A 19,081-nucleotide genomic window follows, 5' to 3' on the forward strand; every position below is an offset into this window, starting at 1 on the left:
AGTTTGCCTGGCAACTCCTTTCCTAGTCCTAGATGCAGACTCAGAGTTCACTCAGTTCAAGCCAGGTGGAGTAGTTACATACGTTCCTTATAAAATTAGTAGCATTCCATCATTCTGCCTGCAGTGTATGAAAAAGGAGCCCACATAATTTGTAGTTTTATGTTGGCCAGACAGACTTGAGAATGCAGCATTTTATTGTTTATTTATCTATCAAAAGAAAAAGTCACAGAAATAGATGGAGAAATGTATGTGCATGCTGTTACAGTCGAAGCCTGCATGTTCTCAGATCCATGTCTCCCATTTCCTTGCTCTTTCTGGTACAGCGCTAGGGCCCATGTCAGCTGGCTCTTAGCTGGGTTTGGCCAACAGAATGTTTTGCTGAAAGATGGCAGCTAGGAGGAAGGAAGTAATGGGTGCTTCTTCTTCCTTCTCTGCCTTTGCTGGCATCTCCCCCTCCCTGTGGTGTGTGTGTGTGTGTGTGTGTGTGTGTGTGTGTGTGTGTGTGGTGGGCTCTTTTTTGTGACTCCAGCTCCTGGGATGCAGATCCATCCTGTTCCCAGTATTCTCCAGTAGCCCCACCCTTCTCCCCTGTCCCTGCAGCCCTAGGATAGGGTGGCTTTGTGCCATGGAGAATGCCCCTAGCTGCCTCACTGTGCCCTCTTTGACATTTTCACCCTTCTGTCATCTGGGTAATGAAGTCTTTGGTCTTAATTTGTTCTATTTTATATGCGAAGAATATTTTCTTTTTCCCGACTGATGCATTTCTAGAACAGCTTTGCTTTTATCTCATAGCTATCATTGTTGGGGTGTTGATAAAGGGGATGTTAAATTATTCATCATCTCAGCTAATGTTTAATCAATTTGGTATTATATTTAGGTGATAGGGCAAAAGAAGAACCAAGCAGAATGATTTGATTGTCCCCTGGGAATTCAGCCTGGGAAGGGGGTGGTGCTTCCCTGAGGGCAGTGGGAGCCAAGAAGGAATGCTTGTATTGCAGTAGTGATGGGTAAGAGCTCACACATCCAAGGGGCTTGTAGAAGCAGCAGTTTGTACTGAGGAGCACATTAGTGTGGCCAAAGGAAGAGTGTTGGGCTGGTGTAGTAGAGCAAGAGGGGCCAGAGGGTTGTTCAACGGGCTCCTTCAGGGCTCTGAAGAGTCTCCAAGCACTTGACCTTCAGCCTTGGTAGAGGGGAGCAGTGAAGGAGAACTTTAATCAGAGAAGTATCTGCACACATTGACTCTAACAAAGGCTATCCTGGAGTGGGTGTGGAGAAAGAAGACTTGGAGGAGAGCCTCTGGCCAGATGAAGGGGCAGAAACCTTGGTGGAAGAGGGTGGGCTTTGGCTGGAGTCCTGGATTACCAGAGGATACAGGAGGGAAATCAGTATATGGTGAGGGATTTGGTGACTCTTCTGCATGTGCTGGCACTGCATCAGGGAAAGTCTGTGGTACTCAGGGAGCAGGACACGCTTGTTTAATAAAGCAAAATGAATTTCCAGACTAGAAGACTGCTTGTCATATTGAGGTCACAGCCTCTTCTGGAGGTCCCAGGCATCTTTCTGGGTTGTTTTTGAAGCCTTATGAGCTGGGTATATTTCAGGTTATAAAAAAATTATGGTTGCAACCCTGCTCATGTTTTACAGACAAGCCAAATAGTGGTTCTTTCTAAGAACCTATTTACTGCCCACCACTCCTGATTCTCTTTTCCAGGCTCTGATCCCCCCAGCCTTTCTCTTTTAGTCATGAAATTTGTTGACTATCCATCCACTGTGCATTTCATTCCCCACTCTACCTGCCACAGCTTCCTTCTTTCCTGATGAAAGAATTAACTTTCTAGCTGAGAAGTCATAGTATGAGTTCTTGTGTTAGAAGTCTACCAGTGGGACATTCTCTGCTAATTTATAAAATCCACAGCTCCACCTGTCACTAGACCTCCTATATACCAGGACTGTGTACTGAGTGTACTGAGTGTTTCAGAAAGTTGAACATGGCACCCATGGAGCTGAGCATTTGGAAACAGATCTATAGAGCTAGAACCTGGTAAGAAATAAAACATCAGAGGCAGCACTTGCTTTAAGTGGTCTACAGTGAGTGTTTTGGGAGGTGCTGCTTTGGAGCTGTGGCAGATGTTGGTAGTTTTAAGAGCTAAAACTAACTTGCTGTATTCCTTGAAGATTCAGAGTTGAGTGTAGTGGTTGAGAGTCTGGGTTCTGGAGTCTGGCTTCTTGTCCTATGTCTTAAAATGTGCATTATCATGGCCAAATGACCTCATCTTGATGCTTCCCTTCATTATCCATAATGAGATCATGACAGTGTCTACCTTCAGATTACAGATGTATGTGATGCACACAGCATTCCTCCTGACATCCCAGCAGTGTGCAGTAAATACTTACTGTGGGTCATACCTGACACCAAAGGGGAGTTTTTGAAGGTTCAGCTTAGAGAGGTATGTGTATGAGAACCAGGGGTTGTTGACTTACTTCCTCAGAAGAGTTGGTAGGGCTAGCCCTATACTCTTTAGAGTCACTGAAAGAAAATTCTGGAACATGCTTTCTTCAGGACAAGTTGGTTGTTTGAACTATGATTCTCAGGCTACTCCTTTGATCATGTTATATATAATCACTTGGTCACATAGAGAACTTCCAGAAATGAGTTCAAAGGCCAGAAGGTGACAGGTAACACTTAGAAAGAGACTCAGCCGTCACTGCCTCTGTGAAACTTTCCTGTTCCCTTCATCCTCATTTGAGTTCACTGTTCATGAGTCTCTTCAGATTCTGGCAGTCCAGGGATGGAAGGATGAACAGGAATCCCGTTCTCGTGAGATTGGTGATTGATTGTGTATATAACTGTGGAGCGGACCCGGTCGTTGTGATGTAAGCCCAGGTCAGATGCACAGAAGCAAGGTTGGTGCATAGAAGGATAGTAACTGGCTATGGCAGTGCTGACGGCACTTAGACTTTGCAGGGCAGAAGAGTCAGGATCTGTAGGTTTGTATAGGAGAACTGACCCATGAGTGAGGGAAGGGCATAGTAAGACACGGCGTTGTAGATGGAGGAAGGAGCTAGAACATGCCAGAGCTTGGCCTTTTGTCTTGGGGCTATTTGGACCATTGAGAGACTTCAGGTAACAAAATGCCACAGGATATATTTTTAACAGCATGACTCTGGTGTGGAATCTAGACTTGGAAAGGCGGGTTTGTCGCATTCTCACAGGTTGATGATCACGACTGGGGCAGGGACACGACACGGTCCTGTTTATCTCTGTGTCCTGGTGTTTGGCACATTATAAACATTTAGGAAATATTTGGAATGAAGCTAGCTCAAGTTGAAGTTTTCTTTTTTAGTTCTGTCCCCAGAACATGCTGACCTGGCCTTCCATCTGTCACAAGCAGCGTGACTAAGATCATAATAAATTCTCTTTTCTTGGCATTCTTTTAGCTGGCGCTCTGTTTACTAGCCCCTCTGTGCAACTGTAGTGTGGTGATGATTGATGTTTATAATTCTGACCCTGAAGTACTTAAGGGCTCCTAAATCATCAGAAAAAGATTAAAATATATTCAATATCACTCTAATGTTTGTGTGTTTTACTGCATTCTTAGTCTTTGGAAATTGATGGCTTCTCAAGTGCCCGTGTTCTTGATAAGTACACAGTGAGAATCTGTGATCACCCACAACTTCAGACTCCCTCCTGGTGCCAGGAACAGGCAACTTACTGTGCATGCTCAGAACAGAGTGACCTGGGTTCTCTCTGTGCCAAGGGGAGCAATCATGCTGGACCAAAATGTGAGAGAAAGCCGAAGTTGGGAAGCCAGTGGCAGCCAGCCAGCAAATTAGATGTAGAGCAGGGAGGTAAAGAATGCACACAGCCAGGCTGTGTCCTAGCCTCAGGAAGAGCACATCTCAGTGCTGGGGCTCCAGCACTGCAGCCTGTGTGCCTTGACCCTGTCCACGGGCTCTATTAGTATCGCATTAACACGGTTCCATGAGATGTCAGACAATGGCACGTAAAAGCACACTGATCATTAGATCATCCTGGTCCCCATGCATGTCTTTCCTTGAAAGCCATTTTCATTGTAGAGCTGACATATCATGAGACCCGGAATGGAGAACTTGGAAATGCTGGGAGATGACTCCATTGGCGACTTTCGTAGGTCTCAAGATGGGTGTGATATTGTCTCTAGAGGGAATCTATTGAGTTTCCTTTGGGGGTTTATGTATTGCTGTCATTAGAGATCCGTCTATGGTTTCCTATACAGTTTACTTTCTAGTCTGTTTGACCGATCAGTTCTCTTCGCAGTTGAGAATGCTGGTCACTGAGTCACAGGTATTCCGCTTGCCACCCAGGCAAGGGCATGTGTGTGCTTCAGAGAGGTTTCACCTATCACTTGGGCTCCTTAGCCAGGTCTCTCAGGCCTCTTTGGAGGGGCTTAGTTTCCCTTTACTGAAATACTGGGATAGTACTAAGTTCCTTCTTTAGAGGGCTGCTGTAAAAGCCCAAGTAAAAAAGTTAATGTGAAAACTCTCACTGGAAAGCATTCGCTACATTAACCTAGTAGATATAAATACTGTCATATGCTAAATATAATATTACAGAGAAATGCCAACTACATCAGAGAATACCACAGATCTTCCATTAGAACATGGAACTTAATCTAATCCTCAAGTTCAGCAGCCTCACTGACTTTCCCAAAATACAATGGGTTATTGATGAGCCATTGAGTCCCTACAATGGGGTTAGTATGTGTTCCAGGTGTTACTTTATCTATTCTACAAGGTCATATCCCTTTTTGGAAAACTGAGGCATGTTGTAACTAGATATCCAGAGAAGTGGAACATGGACCTGATTCTAGAACTTAGCTGTCTCCTTTACTGTGGTGTTACCTAGTCAGTGTCTAGTTCATAACCTCCGAAATTCTGTTTCTGACCTTGGCACTGGGACATTGTCTAGTTGTCTCTTGGGTCCAATAAAACCTGGGAGCTCCAGGAACCCTGCCAAGCCCAGAGCAAAAGGCACTGAGAGCACTCTCTGAAGGAGGTGGCCATGCCCGGAGGAGGCATCACCCCAGCCCAGCCCCTGACAAAATCGCCGTGGCCATTGTGTTCTTAAAAGTTTGTTCTTTTTTCTGCCGGTTCAGCCACCCTCTCAGCCTCTTAGGTCCCATTTGCCTCTCCATGTCACACTTCACCACAGCAGGAAGTTGTAGACCCAGGACCCTCCCTCACAAATCACTGCCTCACAGATCCTCAGTGAGGGACAAGGGATTCCGTCATGTAGTAATGCTCTAGTGAGCATTTTGAAACTCTTTTCTCTGATGCTGTATACCAGGGAAGGGTGCCTGGGATGGCAAATTTATTAAGTGCCCAGTGGGCCCCACTGTTGCGTACATTTTTAAAAAATATTTTTCTGATTCGCAGTCAGCTTGTGAAGCAGAGCTGACCACAGAGAACCAGAGATAACAGTTTTGACTCTTCAGGGAAGATGTCAGAGTAGGAGAGGAGCAACTGTGTGGCCTGTGGCTCTAAAAGAAGCTTGTGTGGTGTTTGTCAAGGTTCTCAACAGGAGGTGTGTAGAAGCCGCGGTGATGACTGGCTTGGCACTCAACTGCCGCATAAACAAGAAGTCCTTGTTTGACAGGAAGCACTACTTCTACGCAGACCTTCCTGTAAGTATGCTGTGTGATCTGCCCTTACAGTCCTCAGAGCTGGGCCCGCCTGCCTTGGGGGATGGAAGCAAAGGCCAGGGGATGTGCCACTCGTGTTTTCAATCAGCCCTCTGTCCATCGCAGCAGGAGGTTCTGCCCAGCCCTAATGAAAGCAGAGGCCCCCCGATGTTTACTAGATTGGCTGAGATTGTCCTGATCTCTGACTCCTTGCTTACTCTCTACTTCTGTTGGTTCGCTTATAATTGAACGGGGACCAGGAGAGGCCAGTGCTGTCAGGTTCTCCCAGCCATGGTGTTTGGTGCTAATTGCCTGTTAGGACAAAGGCTAGCCCCGTGGTTGATGCGGCCGCGGGTAGCCACTGTCACTGCAAACATTGTGAGGACGTGTCTCTTTCATGCAGACTTTCCTAATAAGAAGGCTGGCTCCTCGGGAGACATGTGTCATCTCCCAAGGAGCAAGGAACTGGGCAGTAGTAGGCAGGCCTGGGAGCCGGAAGGAGCACAAACAACAGTAACTAGTTGAGCAGCAAACTCAATATTTACCTGCTTTTCCCCTAAACTTAGAAAGTTTCTGTTTTAAAGTGGTGCCAGTGTGAACGAGAGGCAATTTTTCATAGTATTGCACTGGAACAAAATTGAAATGTTGAATGGGTTTCTGAAAATAATGTGTCATTTAATCAGCTATTCTGATAGGTAAGTATAATTTTGAAAAACAATAGCAATAAACATTGCCGTGCTTTATTCTCCCAGAACTGAAGATTTGGAAGAGTTGGGTTTTAGTGGTGAGGGCATAAATAGACATAAATAAAAAGCAAGGTAAATAGTATTCTGTAGCTCCCCCACAGCCCCCATTTCCACAAGTTCTGCTGTATAAATGAGAACGAAATGTTGAATTTTTCAGTGCTGGGCATGGCACCTGAGGACTTGCTCATGCTAGGTGAGCTGTGTATCATTGACTCATAAAACCCTGGAAATGTTTGGACTCTAGCCTGTTCTTCCTGGCTTGAGCAGTTCAGCATGTATAGAACAGGTGGTCACAATGTTGCACAAGGTATGCGTATAACACAGCTCATTTGTTGTTTATCTGGAACTCATATTTAGCAAGGTGCCCTGGTGTTTCGTCCAGCAACCCAAACCAGAATTCAGGTCTCTAGGTGGAGAGGGAGTTAGCCTTCTGCTCAGTTCCCCAGGGCATCCAGTGTCAGCGTTTCCCAGAGCCTTGTTAGGAGTAGAAATTCTCCAGCCCTACTCCAGGCCTCCTGCATCAGAAACCTTGAAGCTCACATAAAACACGCTATGATTTGACATGTCTACTTGTATTTCTGAAGTAGTAAAAATTTTAAAAGTCTTTCACTGGCCTAGTAAGGAGAGGTACCGACTTGGGCCCATGTGGCCTGGAGATCTCCTGGTTCTGTGTGTGGCTTTGGGCAAGACCCTTGTCCCCCCTTGCCTGTACTAGATAGGCTTGTGGGATTGAATGAGGGTGAGATTGAATGAGGGTGATGACGGTGTCCGGCAGGTACTGCAGATGCTTCAGCCATTACTCTCTGTTTATCTCCAGTCTTCCCATCGCCCTGCATTCCCAGTGTGTGTTTGAAAGTAATTCTTCTTTTCAGTTTAGAAGGGGCAGGCATCCTCGCAACGTCCGTCAGTTATTTTGTGCTGTGTGCTGTCCGTTAGCGGATTGTGAGCACATCACAACACCTTCTGGCCAGAGGAATAAGGGAAGAGCAGCTGGCAGATTGCCTACCCCAAAGAGCAGAACCCAAACAAGCTGAAATGCAGTGGCAGTTGCTGCAAGCCGAGTTGCAAGTGGATGGCTAACTGCTTAGCTGGCATTCCCTAATAAGGGGCCCAGCAGGAGCCTGGTAATGAGATGCAGAATTTAGGCTAATGAGCTAAATGAAAACAATAAATTCTTCTCTTAGGGGCCTCTGACAATGAGATTATTGTTACTCTCAAAAATGGCACTCCAGCAAGGAAGATGGGATTCCTGTTCCTAATTGCATCATTATTGGGGGTGAGAGACTTGGGGTGGGTAACGGGGTGATGGGAAAAGCCAAAAAGAAGAAAGGCTGAATTATGGCAGCACTGTATAAACGAAGGTTTTGTTGTTGTTTCCTTGTTTCTCCTGTTCATTGTGTTTGTTTCAAGACAACCTTTATGATGTGAAACTAAACGTGAAGTGAACCCCAGCATTCAGTTCTGGGCTAGTGACTAATCCATGTTGGTTTGTGAGCAGGCGGGCTACCAGATCACCCAGCAGAGGTTCCCGATTGCTGCCAAGGGGCACTTGACATACAGTACCTACACAGGGAAGAAACGGAGTCAGGTGACCACCAAGACGGTGAGGATCAAGCAAATCCAGTTGGAGCAGGACAGTGGCAAGAGCCTCCATGATGACCTGAGGTCCCAGACGCTCATTGATTTGAATAGAGCCGGTAGGCTGGGTCTGCCCTACTTCCTCCAACCCTCTCTGCTCTGGGGTCTTGGGCACTTCTCTTCCCTTCTAGACTTTCCCAAACCAATTGAGAAAGCAGACACAGGAGCCTGACTGGCAGATCAAAATATCTGTGTGGTATTGGCAGGGCTGATGAGAGCACAGTCTGAACCGTGCTCACTGCTAGGCTTGCCAATTACCCACCCCTAAAGTCGGGCAGACCTGTCTGCCTTGTCACGGCCCACAGCTGGATGTCCGTAAGTGGACACTGACAGAAGGGAAGCAGAGTTAGGAATCGACAAGTGGCAGAAGCAGGGAAGGAGGGACGGGCGGGCTGCTTTGGAGGCTGTGCACTGATGCCACGCTTTCCTAAGATTCTCCACTTCCTTAGCTGATGAGTCTGTCAAGACCAAGTCAGGCTGACTCGCCTCTCTTTGGTAGGAGTTGGCCTGCTCGAAGTGGTCCTGGAGCCTGACCTGTGCTGTGGAGAGGAGGCAGCCATAGCTGTCAGGGAACTGCAGCTGATCCTTCAAGCCCTGGGAACCAGCCAGGCGAACATGGCAGGTAGAGGCTACGTGGGCAGTGTCCCTGCTCCGCGTCATCCCCCTCTCTGCTTCTGGCACATTCTGTATTTAGCCTTCTGCACCCCACTTCTTTTTCCCCCTTAGAATTTCCCTTGGGCTCATTTTAGGAGCCCCAAACCCAAACTAAACACAAAAACACTGCATACAACTTGAGCCTGAGAATGTGAGCATACGAGTCAGGAGGCAAGATTTACCTTCTTCCACTTTGCTGCATGAGAACTGTGGGGATTCGTGAGTGTGTTCAGTTCAGACCTTTCAGAAGAGAACATTGTTCATGAATAATAATTCTTATTTTGTGAGTTCTACATACCTAGCCAGTTACTATTTTGGGAAGATCTAGTTCTCTTCTTTGGCAAAATTTTCGTCCATCTGGAACGGTGAACTACCGTGATTTGATTATTACATACATAGTATGTAATAATACTATGTATCTATGTATACATATTTTGTGGATGCAGATAGTAAAATATCCAACTATTTCCCATTCATTTGTACAATTAAAATATCTTCAATCCCAGCACCTGGGAGGCAGAGGCAGGCAGTTTGTTCTCTGTTGAATGCAAGGCCAGCCTGATCTACAAAGAGAGTCTGAGGCCAGTCAGGGACAAACAGTGAGATCTTATCTCAAGAAACAACAATAACAACCAATGATTTTTAAAACGGAGTAAAAGTTTTCATGTGTGTGCAGGAAAAGCCAGTTTTTTGGCTATAAACAAATACTGTGATTATTCCAGCCTACAGATACAGCTCAGTAGAGTGTTTACCTGGCATGTGTGAGGTCCTAGCACTACAAAAAGAAAAAGATTGTAGCAAACTGTCTTGGTCTTCAAGTTCAAGGAGAGAGACCGTTGGGTCTGGAGTATGATGGAAATTCGTGAGTGAAAGTGTCATAACGAAACACATTATTTCTAGCAAGTCCTAGGTCTGTTGACTTGTTTCTTCATGGCAGCTCTGTCTTGGCCTTTGCCTAGTGTTCCTTTACCTTCCCTTAAGTCCCTGGAGCAAATCTCTCCCACGGTTTCCCCTCATTTTCCCTTCCCAGAGGCGGTGTGAAAACTCCCAGCACCCTTGGGGGCCCTCCCTGGCAGAATACAAGCTCTGCATTTATAGTCTTCTTTCCACAGCATGCACATTAAAGTGGCCACAGTGTGCACTTAGTAAGTACCATTAATGATGATGTTCATCTCCCTGTTGGTGCATAATACTGTGGACACCCGTATCACATCACATAATGTGTCTGCATGTAACAGAGGGTCTTCTGAATTTTTAACGCCACACTTGTCACATAAGACCTCTTACAAATGATAAATTATAACTCCAAATTGTGGTACAAGTGAGACCTGAAGACCAAGATTGCTTATTTGCTCTCATTCATCCTTAAAGGCTGGAGAAACAACCCCTGTGAGTCTGAGTGGCATAAAGGTTAGCTGCTCACATGTTTCTTTTATAGAAACAAGACCATGTTAGAATAAGGGAATTCTCTATTTTCCATTTATCACTCATGCTCCTTTTTGCCCACAGAACATAAATGAAATATGGGCAGGTTGGATGGTTAGCCATTAATACGCTAAGCGTTGATTCTGTATCATGTTTTTAAAGTTCCTAGATATTCTCAAAATCACTGACTCCTGCAAACCTATGGAATAAATGAACACCTGTTAGCTGAGGGAGAGTCTCCTCTGGGTCCTAGCAAAGAGGGGAGCCATAATAGCAAGAGTGTGTAAGCTGAGGGCAGAGTCCTCTCTGGGTCCTAGCAAAGAGGAGAGCCATAATACCAAGAGTGTGTGAGCTGAGGGAGAGTCCTCTCTGGGTCCTAGCAAAGAGGGAAGCCACAATGGCAAGAGCTCATGAGTCAGTGGCAGCTGAGCAGGTCAATTAAATCTCATTTGTTGTGACACTTTCTGTTTCTTCTCAACACAAGTCGGGCAGCTTTGCTTCCAGCACAGCAGCCAGGAAGCGTGAGTTGTTCTGAAGTGCTTTGGGGCACTGAGGGCTGCCTGGAGGCCTAAGAGTCTAACTTCCCTGGCCATTAGCATTTTCTTAGCCTAAATGTCTTTGCTCCTTTTTTCATGTGGCCACTGTGAGACCGTTGTGTCAGCCCTGGGGGCTGCACTTGAACTGAAGGCTGTCGTGAAGAGGTGCCACTGGAGACCAGTAAACTCGGTGCTTAGGGACTGAAGTGTGAACTGTTCTGGGCTCCATTTAGTAAGTTCCTGGTAGTTTTGCTAATGAGCACAGTGTCTAAGTCATTTCCTTCTCGTGTTCAGCATGTCGCTGCTGTTAAAAGAGATCCCCAAAGCAGTGTGTTGATCTGAATGGGAACAGAAATAGACCTACTAAGTACCTTAACAGTAATACTAGCTACTAGTTGGAAGGTTTAGTATGTGCTTATTAAAGCAGTTTATGCTGTAACTTAAACATTACAACATTCCTGGGAGATAGTGGTATGCCTGTTTACAAGTTTGTCCAAGACTCGTTACAAGTGTCTGCACTGGGATTGAGCCCAAGTGTGCCTCCCTTGTTTCCACTTGGTACCACACTTCCCAGTGGTCAGCCATACAGCATCAGGCTGCCATAGGGACCTGCTCAGAGCAGTAGTAGGTGGAGAAGCATGAATGTGGACAGAGAGCCTGGATCCGAGATAGCGTCCAAGCCTGTGCCTTCTAGCAGTGCAAACCTGGGCACGTTACTTGATTTCTTGGAGTCTTATTTCCTGCACTTTTAGAAGTCATTCTCAAGTCGTTGTGTAGAGAGAAAGAGATGGAAGAGAAAGGCAGGCAGGGAGTCGTTGGGTGACGAGGAGAGGAGTGAGTTTGTAAGAGCAGGTCTGGGGTTCTGGTAGGGACGTGGTTTGAAATGCCACAGGGGTGTCCAGGTACCCTTGTCACTACCGCCCTGTTCCAGAGAGTGGATGTGATAACGGCTGTAGAGCAGCGTGGGGTCTGACAAAGGCCTGTGCTGGCTGCGTGCCGCACACTTCTGTCTCCAGTTTCCGCTCACTGGGATGAGTGGGTCCTGTGAGTTGTAGTCAGCAAACGTTGATCTCATTGGGCCGGGGATGTACTCAGTGGTAGAACACCTGTCTAGCATGTGTGAGGCCTATCTCGGCACTGCAAACCGAGGTTTTTAATCAGTCCTGCCTCATGTTCTGTTCTCAGTTCTGGAGATTATTCAGCAGTAGAAAGACCGGCCGTCTCCACAGACCTCCCTGTCCAGGCCTCAGACCCTCACTGTTTGCGGAAACAGTTTTCTGTGCCCGCGTTTTATTCTTGTTCAGATGTGTTTCAGAAGACGTGACTAGTCTATCACGGTGCTCAGTGGTGTAGTTTGTAGCTTAGCTGTTACAGCTGTCCACTCTGAGAAGATGGAAGTTGAGCTCGATGACATTCTTATGAGGGAAGGAAGGCCCCCTCAGTAGGACAGAATGCACGGAGGTAAACCTGACTGGTAAGGCTTTCATGCACTGGAGGAAATTTAACTTAATTTGTTTAAAAGGCATTTTGTCTTCACGAGGTAGAATGTCTTTTGTTAAAGTCTGATACTATATCTGAATCCAGGCTAGTGAACTCTCTTTCAACACGGCAGGACACTAAGTGATTCTCCTCAGACATTTATGTAGTGTGGGATTCTCTGGGAGAGATGAAAATTCATGCCTTTATTCCTCTTCCAAATTAGAATTCTAAATCATGAAAGTGAGTAGTAATTCAAGGTCCCTCGAGTTTTTTTTTTTTTTTTTTTTTTAAACTGTCTCCCAAGCATCGAGGTTTGGTCGTGCAGAGCTCAGCATACTTGGGCAGTTTTCCTTTGAGCTTAATGGGCCTTTCATGTGATTCTAATTATAGATTAGTTCTAGTCAGGTTGTAGACTCACTAGGAACCAGTGTGAGACAGAAACCAGTCTGTTTGCTTATTGCTCAGGAAAATACCAGTGTGTTGGAATTCGTCATTCAATGGGGTTTCATTTCACTGGATAATAACAATGGGTCAGACCCAGCTCAAGATTCTGAAAAAGGCCTTGTCCCTGCCTTGAGGACCTTACCCTTGGGAAGAATTACATCAAGAGAAAAAATGAAAATAACTATTATAGTTATTTTAAGGCAATAAATGCATCTCAGTGCTGAACAACTTGGAAAGTGACAGTCTTGTTTTTCAAGGCCACTCGGCAGAGTTGATGTTCAGTTAAGAACTAAAGAATGACTCAGGGCCCTAGCCAGCCTAGAACAAGGTGATGAGCATTCCAGGACACAGCTAAGGCAAAGGGCCTGGCCTAAAGAAGAGCTCAGAAAGTACCACCAAGGTTATGAAGGTGGCAGACCTGCAGGAAAAGGCAGAAAGGCAAACAGAGAGCAGTGGGCAGGAGTCGGAAGTGTACGCATCCAGGTGTTGTGGGACTCAGGGAAAGGATTTGAGTGAGAGAACACTTAGACTGGTTTGTGCTTTAGAAGCCACTGTAGCTGCTGTGGAGAGTGGATCTCAGGTCCAGGAGAGAAGCATGAACCCATTGGAGAGTGAGGGATCAGGTACAAAGTGATGCTGCTGGACAGTGATGGTGGCTGGGATGATGGAGAGATGGGTAGACTCAAGATGGTCCAGGAGAGAAGCATGAACCCATTGGAGAGTGAGGGATCAGGTACAAAGTGATGCTGCTGGACAGTGATGGTGGCTGGGATGATGGAGACATGGGTAGACTCAAGATGGTTCTTAGGAAGAAGGCTCACGACAGGCTGCTGCGGAAGAGCAGACACGGGAGGAAAGCAAAGGTGGCCTCCAGGCAGTTTGAAGAAGCAGGTTGTGGCGTTGTCTGAGACGGGAAGAGAAGGACAAGAGTGTCTTTGCAAAGCGGCAAGTCAGGATTTGGATTTGGAAACTGGAATACCTATAAAGCCTGGAGTAGGGCTCAGGAGAAGTCTGCCAATGGAGATCTAGGCGTCATGAGGACACAGATGATATTTAAAACTGTAAAACACTCTGGAAAGCACGTGAGTCAAGAAAAGAGTCCTGTGTTTTCCTAGGAAAAGGACACAAGCAAATGAAGTGCAAATTGAGTGTTCAGGAAAACCATGATAGCATTCAGTGACCAACACTGATGTAGGAAGGAAGGAAACCAGGTAAAGGTAATCCTGGCTCACAGGAGGATTGTGAGTTCGAGGCCAGCTTATGCTGTATAGCAAGTTTGAGTCCATCCTCAGCTGTATATTAAGGTCCTGTCTCAAAAGACAGAGGAAACTAAGGATTAATTGATATGTCACAGTGAGGTGAGAACAGAATGTGTCTCTGTCCACTGGATTTGGCACCATGGGGGTTGTGGCAGCCCTGACAAAGCATCTTGAGAGACCTGAGGACAGAAGCCAGGCTGTGGAGGGTTAGGATTCACTGGGTTGAGAGAGTGGAGACAATGTGTGCACTAACTTGTTAGAGAGGATTTGCCCAGAGGGAAAGCAGAGAAATGGCTGATGGCTGATGGTGGGAAAATTGGGCTCATGGGAATAGGTTTTGAGGCTTTTATGTATCTTCTTAATGAGAAATAAACACTATTACGTGTATACATATCAGAAGGAATGCTTAGAAAGATTGATGACTTGTATGGAACAGAGGATTAGTGAGGCCCATGTCCTTGGAGGGCAAGAAGGGATTGAAAATTGGGCCCATCCTCGAAGGCCTTTCCATTCTGGACTTAGCAAAAAGCTTAGTTCACAATAGGTATCAGTCACTGGCTCTTGTATATGGCTTATATTCCTTGTATTCTGAGAAAGCTGCAGGACCTCCACGGGGAGACTCGCTTCCTGACAGAAATGCCCAGTAGAGAGAAGGAACACTCACATGTAGTCTTGGAGGTTGAGCCTAAGGGGACACAGAGATAGTAACATGGGTGAAGTTCCAGTGGAAAGCTAGATATGGGGTACACATCTGTAATCGCAGTACTCCAGAGGTCTAAGCAGGAGGACCAGGAGTTCAAGGCCAGCCTCAGCTACATAGTGAGTTTGAGGGCAGCCTGAATGGCATGAGACCCTGTCTCAACACTCCCATCTCTTTGAAAAATGAAAATAAAAAGCTCCAATGGAGTAAACAGTCGACTGCTCCCCTATCTAGCGGTGGGAGAGCTTTCCCATGGAATGAATGGTCTGCCTGTTGATCTCACCAAGTAAGATCTTAGATATGAAGTAGAGGAGATGACACAGTGGGACCGCTGTGCTCCAGTAAGCAATGGACATGATAAAAGCCACACCACACCAGCATGATAGTCTTGCTTAGTTACATCGTTGGGACTGGACAAGAAGCCCTGCTGTGTTGAGACAGGATGTGGTCTCAAAGGTTGCAGTAGCAGAATGGAGAGGAGTGACGAATCTGAGCGTGTCTGGAGGGACCTGATAGATTGGAGGTAAAGGACAAAGTAGGAAATACAAGGTGACATCAAGGTTCCTAAGTGGGTGCCACTTCTCAAAATTCGGAAGAACGTGACTTGTTCAAAAGCTGATTTAAAAATCAGCAAATGTGGAATCTGTGCAGTTGTCGAAAAGTCACAACCGGCAAAATAGGTGGAGCCCTTCCCGAGCCGAAAGGCATCTTGTTAGCCTTTCAGAGCTGGCCGCAGAGTGGGGAGCTGTTCTCAGGGGAGGCTGGGGAGGGGTGCAGTGCCCGGTTGAGCAGTGGTCTCAGGCTGATAGAGGATTGTTGCTGCAGCTCCGGGGTGGGGGTGACAAAGAGCGCTCCTTTTCCTGACATGGGATTTATTGATTCTTTTAATTGTTTGAATATGTTTTTGTTGTGGAACATTTGGGCAATGAATTTATTTAGCCCATCATCAGGTTTATTAAATTTAAAAACCTACCTAAGAGCTAGGAGCAGTGGCACACACCTGTAGTCCTTGCTACTTGGGAGGTTGATATAGGAGGATGGTAAATTCAAGGCTTGCCAGGGCTCCATAGTGAGGCTGTGTCTCAGGAAATAAATAATAAGAGCAAGATTTTGTCTTCCCATCTTGTTGTAAGTATTGCACATAAAGTTGGAGACTAGAACTTGAGCTTTCCTTTGTAAGATAGAAAATGTGATTACTTCTTGTCTTCATATCTGTCTTGGGGTTTTTGCCTCTCTCTTCTTCCTCAAAAGCCTTTAGTCCTTTCCACAAGCCACCTGCTTCTTTAGGGTCGTGTCTCCTAAGCCAAGGAGCTTTCCAGGGCGGAGAAGGTCCCGTAAGGATGGGTCAGCTCTCTTCTCACCCTTCCACCCATCTCGCTACAGTCTTTCTGCTTCAGCAAATCCTCATGGCAACCAGGGAGGCTTCAGATGCCTGTTTATGGAAAGAAAATCATTACAGTGCCTGAGAAGGGAGGGAGAACAGCCCAGATTTCAGCTCCTGCCCTTGAGCTGTAAATTCTCAAGGACTGTCTTACAAATCTCCTAAAAACACATAGAGATCCTGTTTCACTGGAGAGCACTGGAGGGGCTTCACATAATCATTTTGGAGGCTTCCCCCAAACCCAGCTCAGATACATGGAAAATAACCGTGGAGTAAAACTGAAGAGTGAACCTCGATTTTAATAACCTTATTCTCCTTTAGCACACTGACACTAGATAGATCCTTCCAGCTTGTGCATCATGAATGTCTGTGTGTGCACAAGAAGCAGTCTATTTCCTCACACCTCAGGACTCTGACTTCTTGCCGTGGCAGGGGAATAACTATGTTTCAGAGCCAGATATGCCCTCCAAAGCTAGGTTGTTCTAACTAGACAGAAAATCAAGTTAGACACTACTTACCTCGACGTCTCCACACCCTACAAACATTGCTTCAAAGAATTTCTACAGTTTTTGTATTTTTTCCTTCCAGAGGGTCAGCTGAGAGTAGACGCCAATATATCAGTGCATCACCCTGGGGAACCTCTGGGCGTCCGGACTGAAGTGAAGAATCTCAACAGCTTCAGGTTCTTGGCCAAGGCCATAGGTGAATGTCACCTTCACCTCCTGTGTGCTCCTCTGTGTATCGGTCACCTCTCGTTTGTAGTGCACAACTGTGCTTAGTGGCTCTGCAGCGATCACTAGTTCTTACAGGCCTGTGGACCAGATAGTAGTTCTGCAGCTCCGGAAACCGTCAGGTTAGCAGAAGCGAAGCTCTGAGACGGCCTCAGTCACGTGGGGCCCTCTGACTGGAGGCTTCTCCATCCGTGTGGTCTTTTGTCCTTCCTCTGTGTAGCCCAGGCTTTTGTGTTTGCCAGTGGAGGATCCCAGGATGGAAGAGGCAGGAGCCTTCAAGATTCACTTGAGTCCTCAATTCTGGAATTCAACTCACACAGTGTCACTTCGGACACATTTCTTTCAAAGCAACGTGAATTCAAGCCAGACCCAAAGGGAGGGAAATAGACTCCACCTGCTTTGGGAGGATTTACAAGATATGGTGGCTGTGTCCTACCTCATATCATACGCTTTATGAAGTCAAGTTCATTCTTTAGGTTGGATATAGTCTGTTTGGTTAGTATGTTTCTACTTTTTACTGTTTTCAGCTAGTAGATTGCATGTGCCTGTTCAGTCAAGGTTGGTTTTCGTGGAGTATACAGTGAACATTTCACTGATGACAAATGTCCAAGAACAGCTCATGTAGAACAGGCTAGCTCTATGGGCAGTTCCACAGAAGCTAGAAACAGCCTAAGGGAGGCCGTCTCAGAAGACTCAAAGTAGACTTTAAAGGCGGAGACATCGGGAGAGGAGGGAGGGGTGAGTCCTGTCAGGAGTACACAGACAGCAAGCCTGCTGAAGCTGTGGCCTTCGCAGGGCCGCAGCCAAGATGCTTAGTGGGCACTGGGTCTCTGGGGGAGAGGATTAACGCGGTTCGGAGAGGTTGTTCTCGCCTGTGTAAACCTCGTGTCCACACCTGAAATGATTAGCCAGCCTTAATGCAGACACCTGAAGGGACAGACTTCTAGAGAAAAGGCATGAAGATGGTTCAAGGGATCACTCATGGGACAGCAGGATAAGGGTAAGGAGTGACTCCTGTCTCTGAAAGGGGACATAGTCCACTTTCTGAAGCCACCAAAGGGGTAAGGCGAGAGGCTCGTGCTTGGAACCTGCATTTGTGAAGGAGCTTGGAATGAGTGGAATGAATCTGCCTTCACCCTGGACGTGCCGTGTTCAGGGCTGTGTTGATCTACAAGGCGATGACCAACCAGAGGCAGGCAACCAGAGTTTACAGCTTGTCTGTAACGGGTATGGGAACCCGGGTATTTTTAGCTGCCCCAAATGTTTTTTTGAATATGAAGTGCCCTCTGAAGCAACAGTCAGAATTCTACCTGTGTTCAAACACAGCCTAGCAGAACCAAAGCTTTGCCACCATGGGCTTAATTCCCCAAGCCTGTAATTTTCCCACCAGGTTTTTTCAAATCATGTTGGACCTTTTAGCCATCATTTCAGGTCAATCAAGGAGAACATTCAGGTGAGGGAGGGGGGATACAAATGGACCAGTTTGGTGCTGCTGTCTCTTAGCAGCCAGATTAAAAGGTCTGAGCAAGGAACGTGGGGTAGGAAGTTGGGAAGGCTTACTTTTGCAAAGGGGCTTAGCAGTTGTTCTGTGTTTTGGTCATGTTTAGCTGTGTTGATTGGCATAGTCCATCTATTCTGTTGGGTAGTGGGAGTATGCGTTACAAAGCAGTGGTCACAGATATCTTGGAAAATAAAATGAAAATTATTCTCTTTCCAAAAGTGTACATACATTTTCACCCATATTTTGTATAAAAATTTTGAGGGTTACCAGGGTTCCTTGTGACCCATCTGCTAGTCCCAGGATAAGGAATTCTAATAGACCATAATCCTAGATCTGCAGTCACTGGACCTACACAGCAGTCCCAATCCGTCTACCGAGGTGTCTGTAGTCTAGGTTGTAGTCTAGGTTGTCTAGTACTAGGTTGTTAATCTCTTTGAGCTGAGATGTCCAAAAAAGAAAGAGAGAGGAGGGAAGAGACAGGCTTCTTAAGGCCCTTCCCAGTTGTGAGAAGAAAATACAACCTACAAGGGAATGATCATCATAAATAGTCTCCTTGACTTTTTTTTCCTTTAACTTAAGAATTGAGAATGGTTTCTAATTATTGCCTGCATGGATGAAAGGGATTCAAAATATACTAACTTGCTGTGTTTTTTTATAGACTATGAAATTCAAAGGCAAATCACTGAACTTGAGAATGGAGGTGAAATTCTAAATGAAACTCGTTCATTTGATTATAAGCTGGGGTGAGTTTGTATTGATAAGCCTGTTGACCACAGCTCAGAGGTTGGGGCTCAGCCATGGACTGGTCATGTAACAAAGGTCCTTAGCTTCTCTGTAGCCATAAGAGAAAAGATCACTGCATCCCATTGGAATGAAACATGGTCTTCTGGGCCCTGGAGTTCAGCTGACCCAAGGTTATACAGAAGT

General features: G+C 46.1%; 1 protein-coding gene across 1 annotated transcript in view; it reads left to right on the plus strand.

Moving 5' to 3' along the window:
• Gatb (glutamyl-tRNA amidotransferase subunit B) overlaps positions 1-19,081 on the plus strand; it is an 80,073-nt gene that overhangs the window by 21,795 nt on the left and 39,197 nt on the right. The window contains exons 3-7 of the mRNA XM_059265556.1: positions 5,550-5,663; positions 7,905-8,103; positions 8,544-8,666; positions 16,511-16,624; positions 18,813-18,897. Of these exons, the coding sequence (XP_059121539.1) occupies positions 5,550-5,663; positions 7,905-8,103; positions 8,544-8,666; positions 16,511-16,624; positions 18,813-18,897 (635 nt within the window). The remainder of the gene's footprint in view (positions 1-5,549; positions 5,664-7,904; positions 8,104-8,543; positions 8,667-16,510; positions 16,625-18,812; positions 18,898-19,081) is intronic.

Source organism: Peromyscus eremicus, chromosome 6 (assembly GCF_949786415.1).
Source record: "Peromyscus eremicus chromosome 6, PerEre_H2_v1, whole genome shotgun sequence".
NCBI lineage: Eukaryota > Metazoa > Chordata > Mammalia > Rodentia > Cricetidae > Peromyscus > Peromyscus eremicus.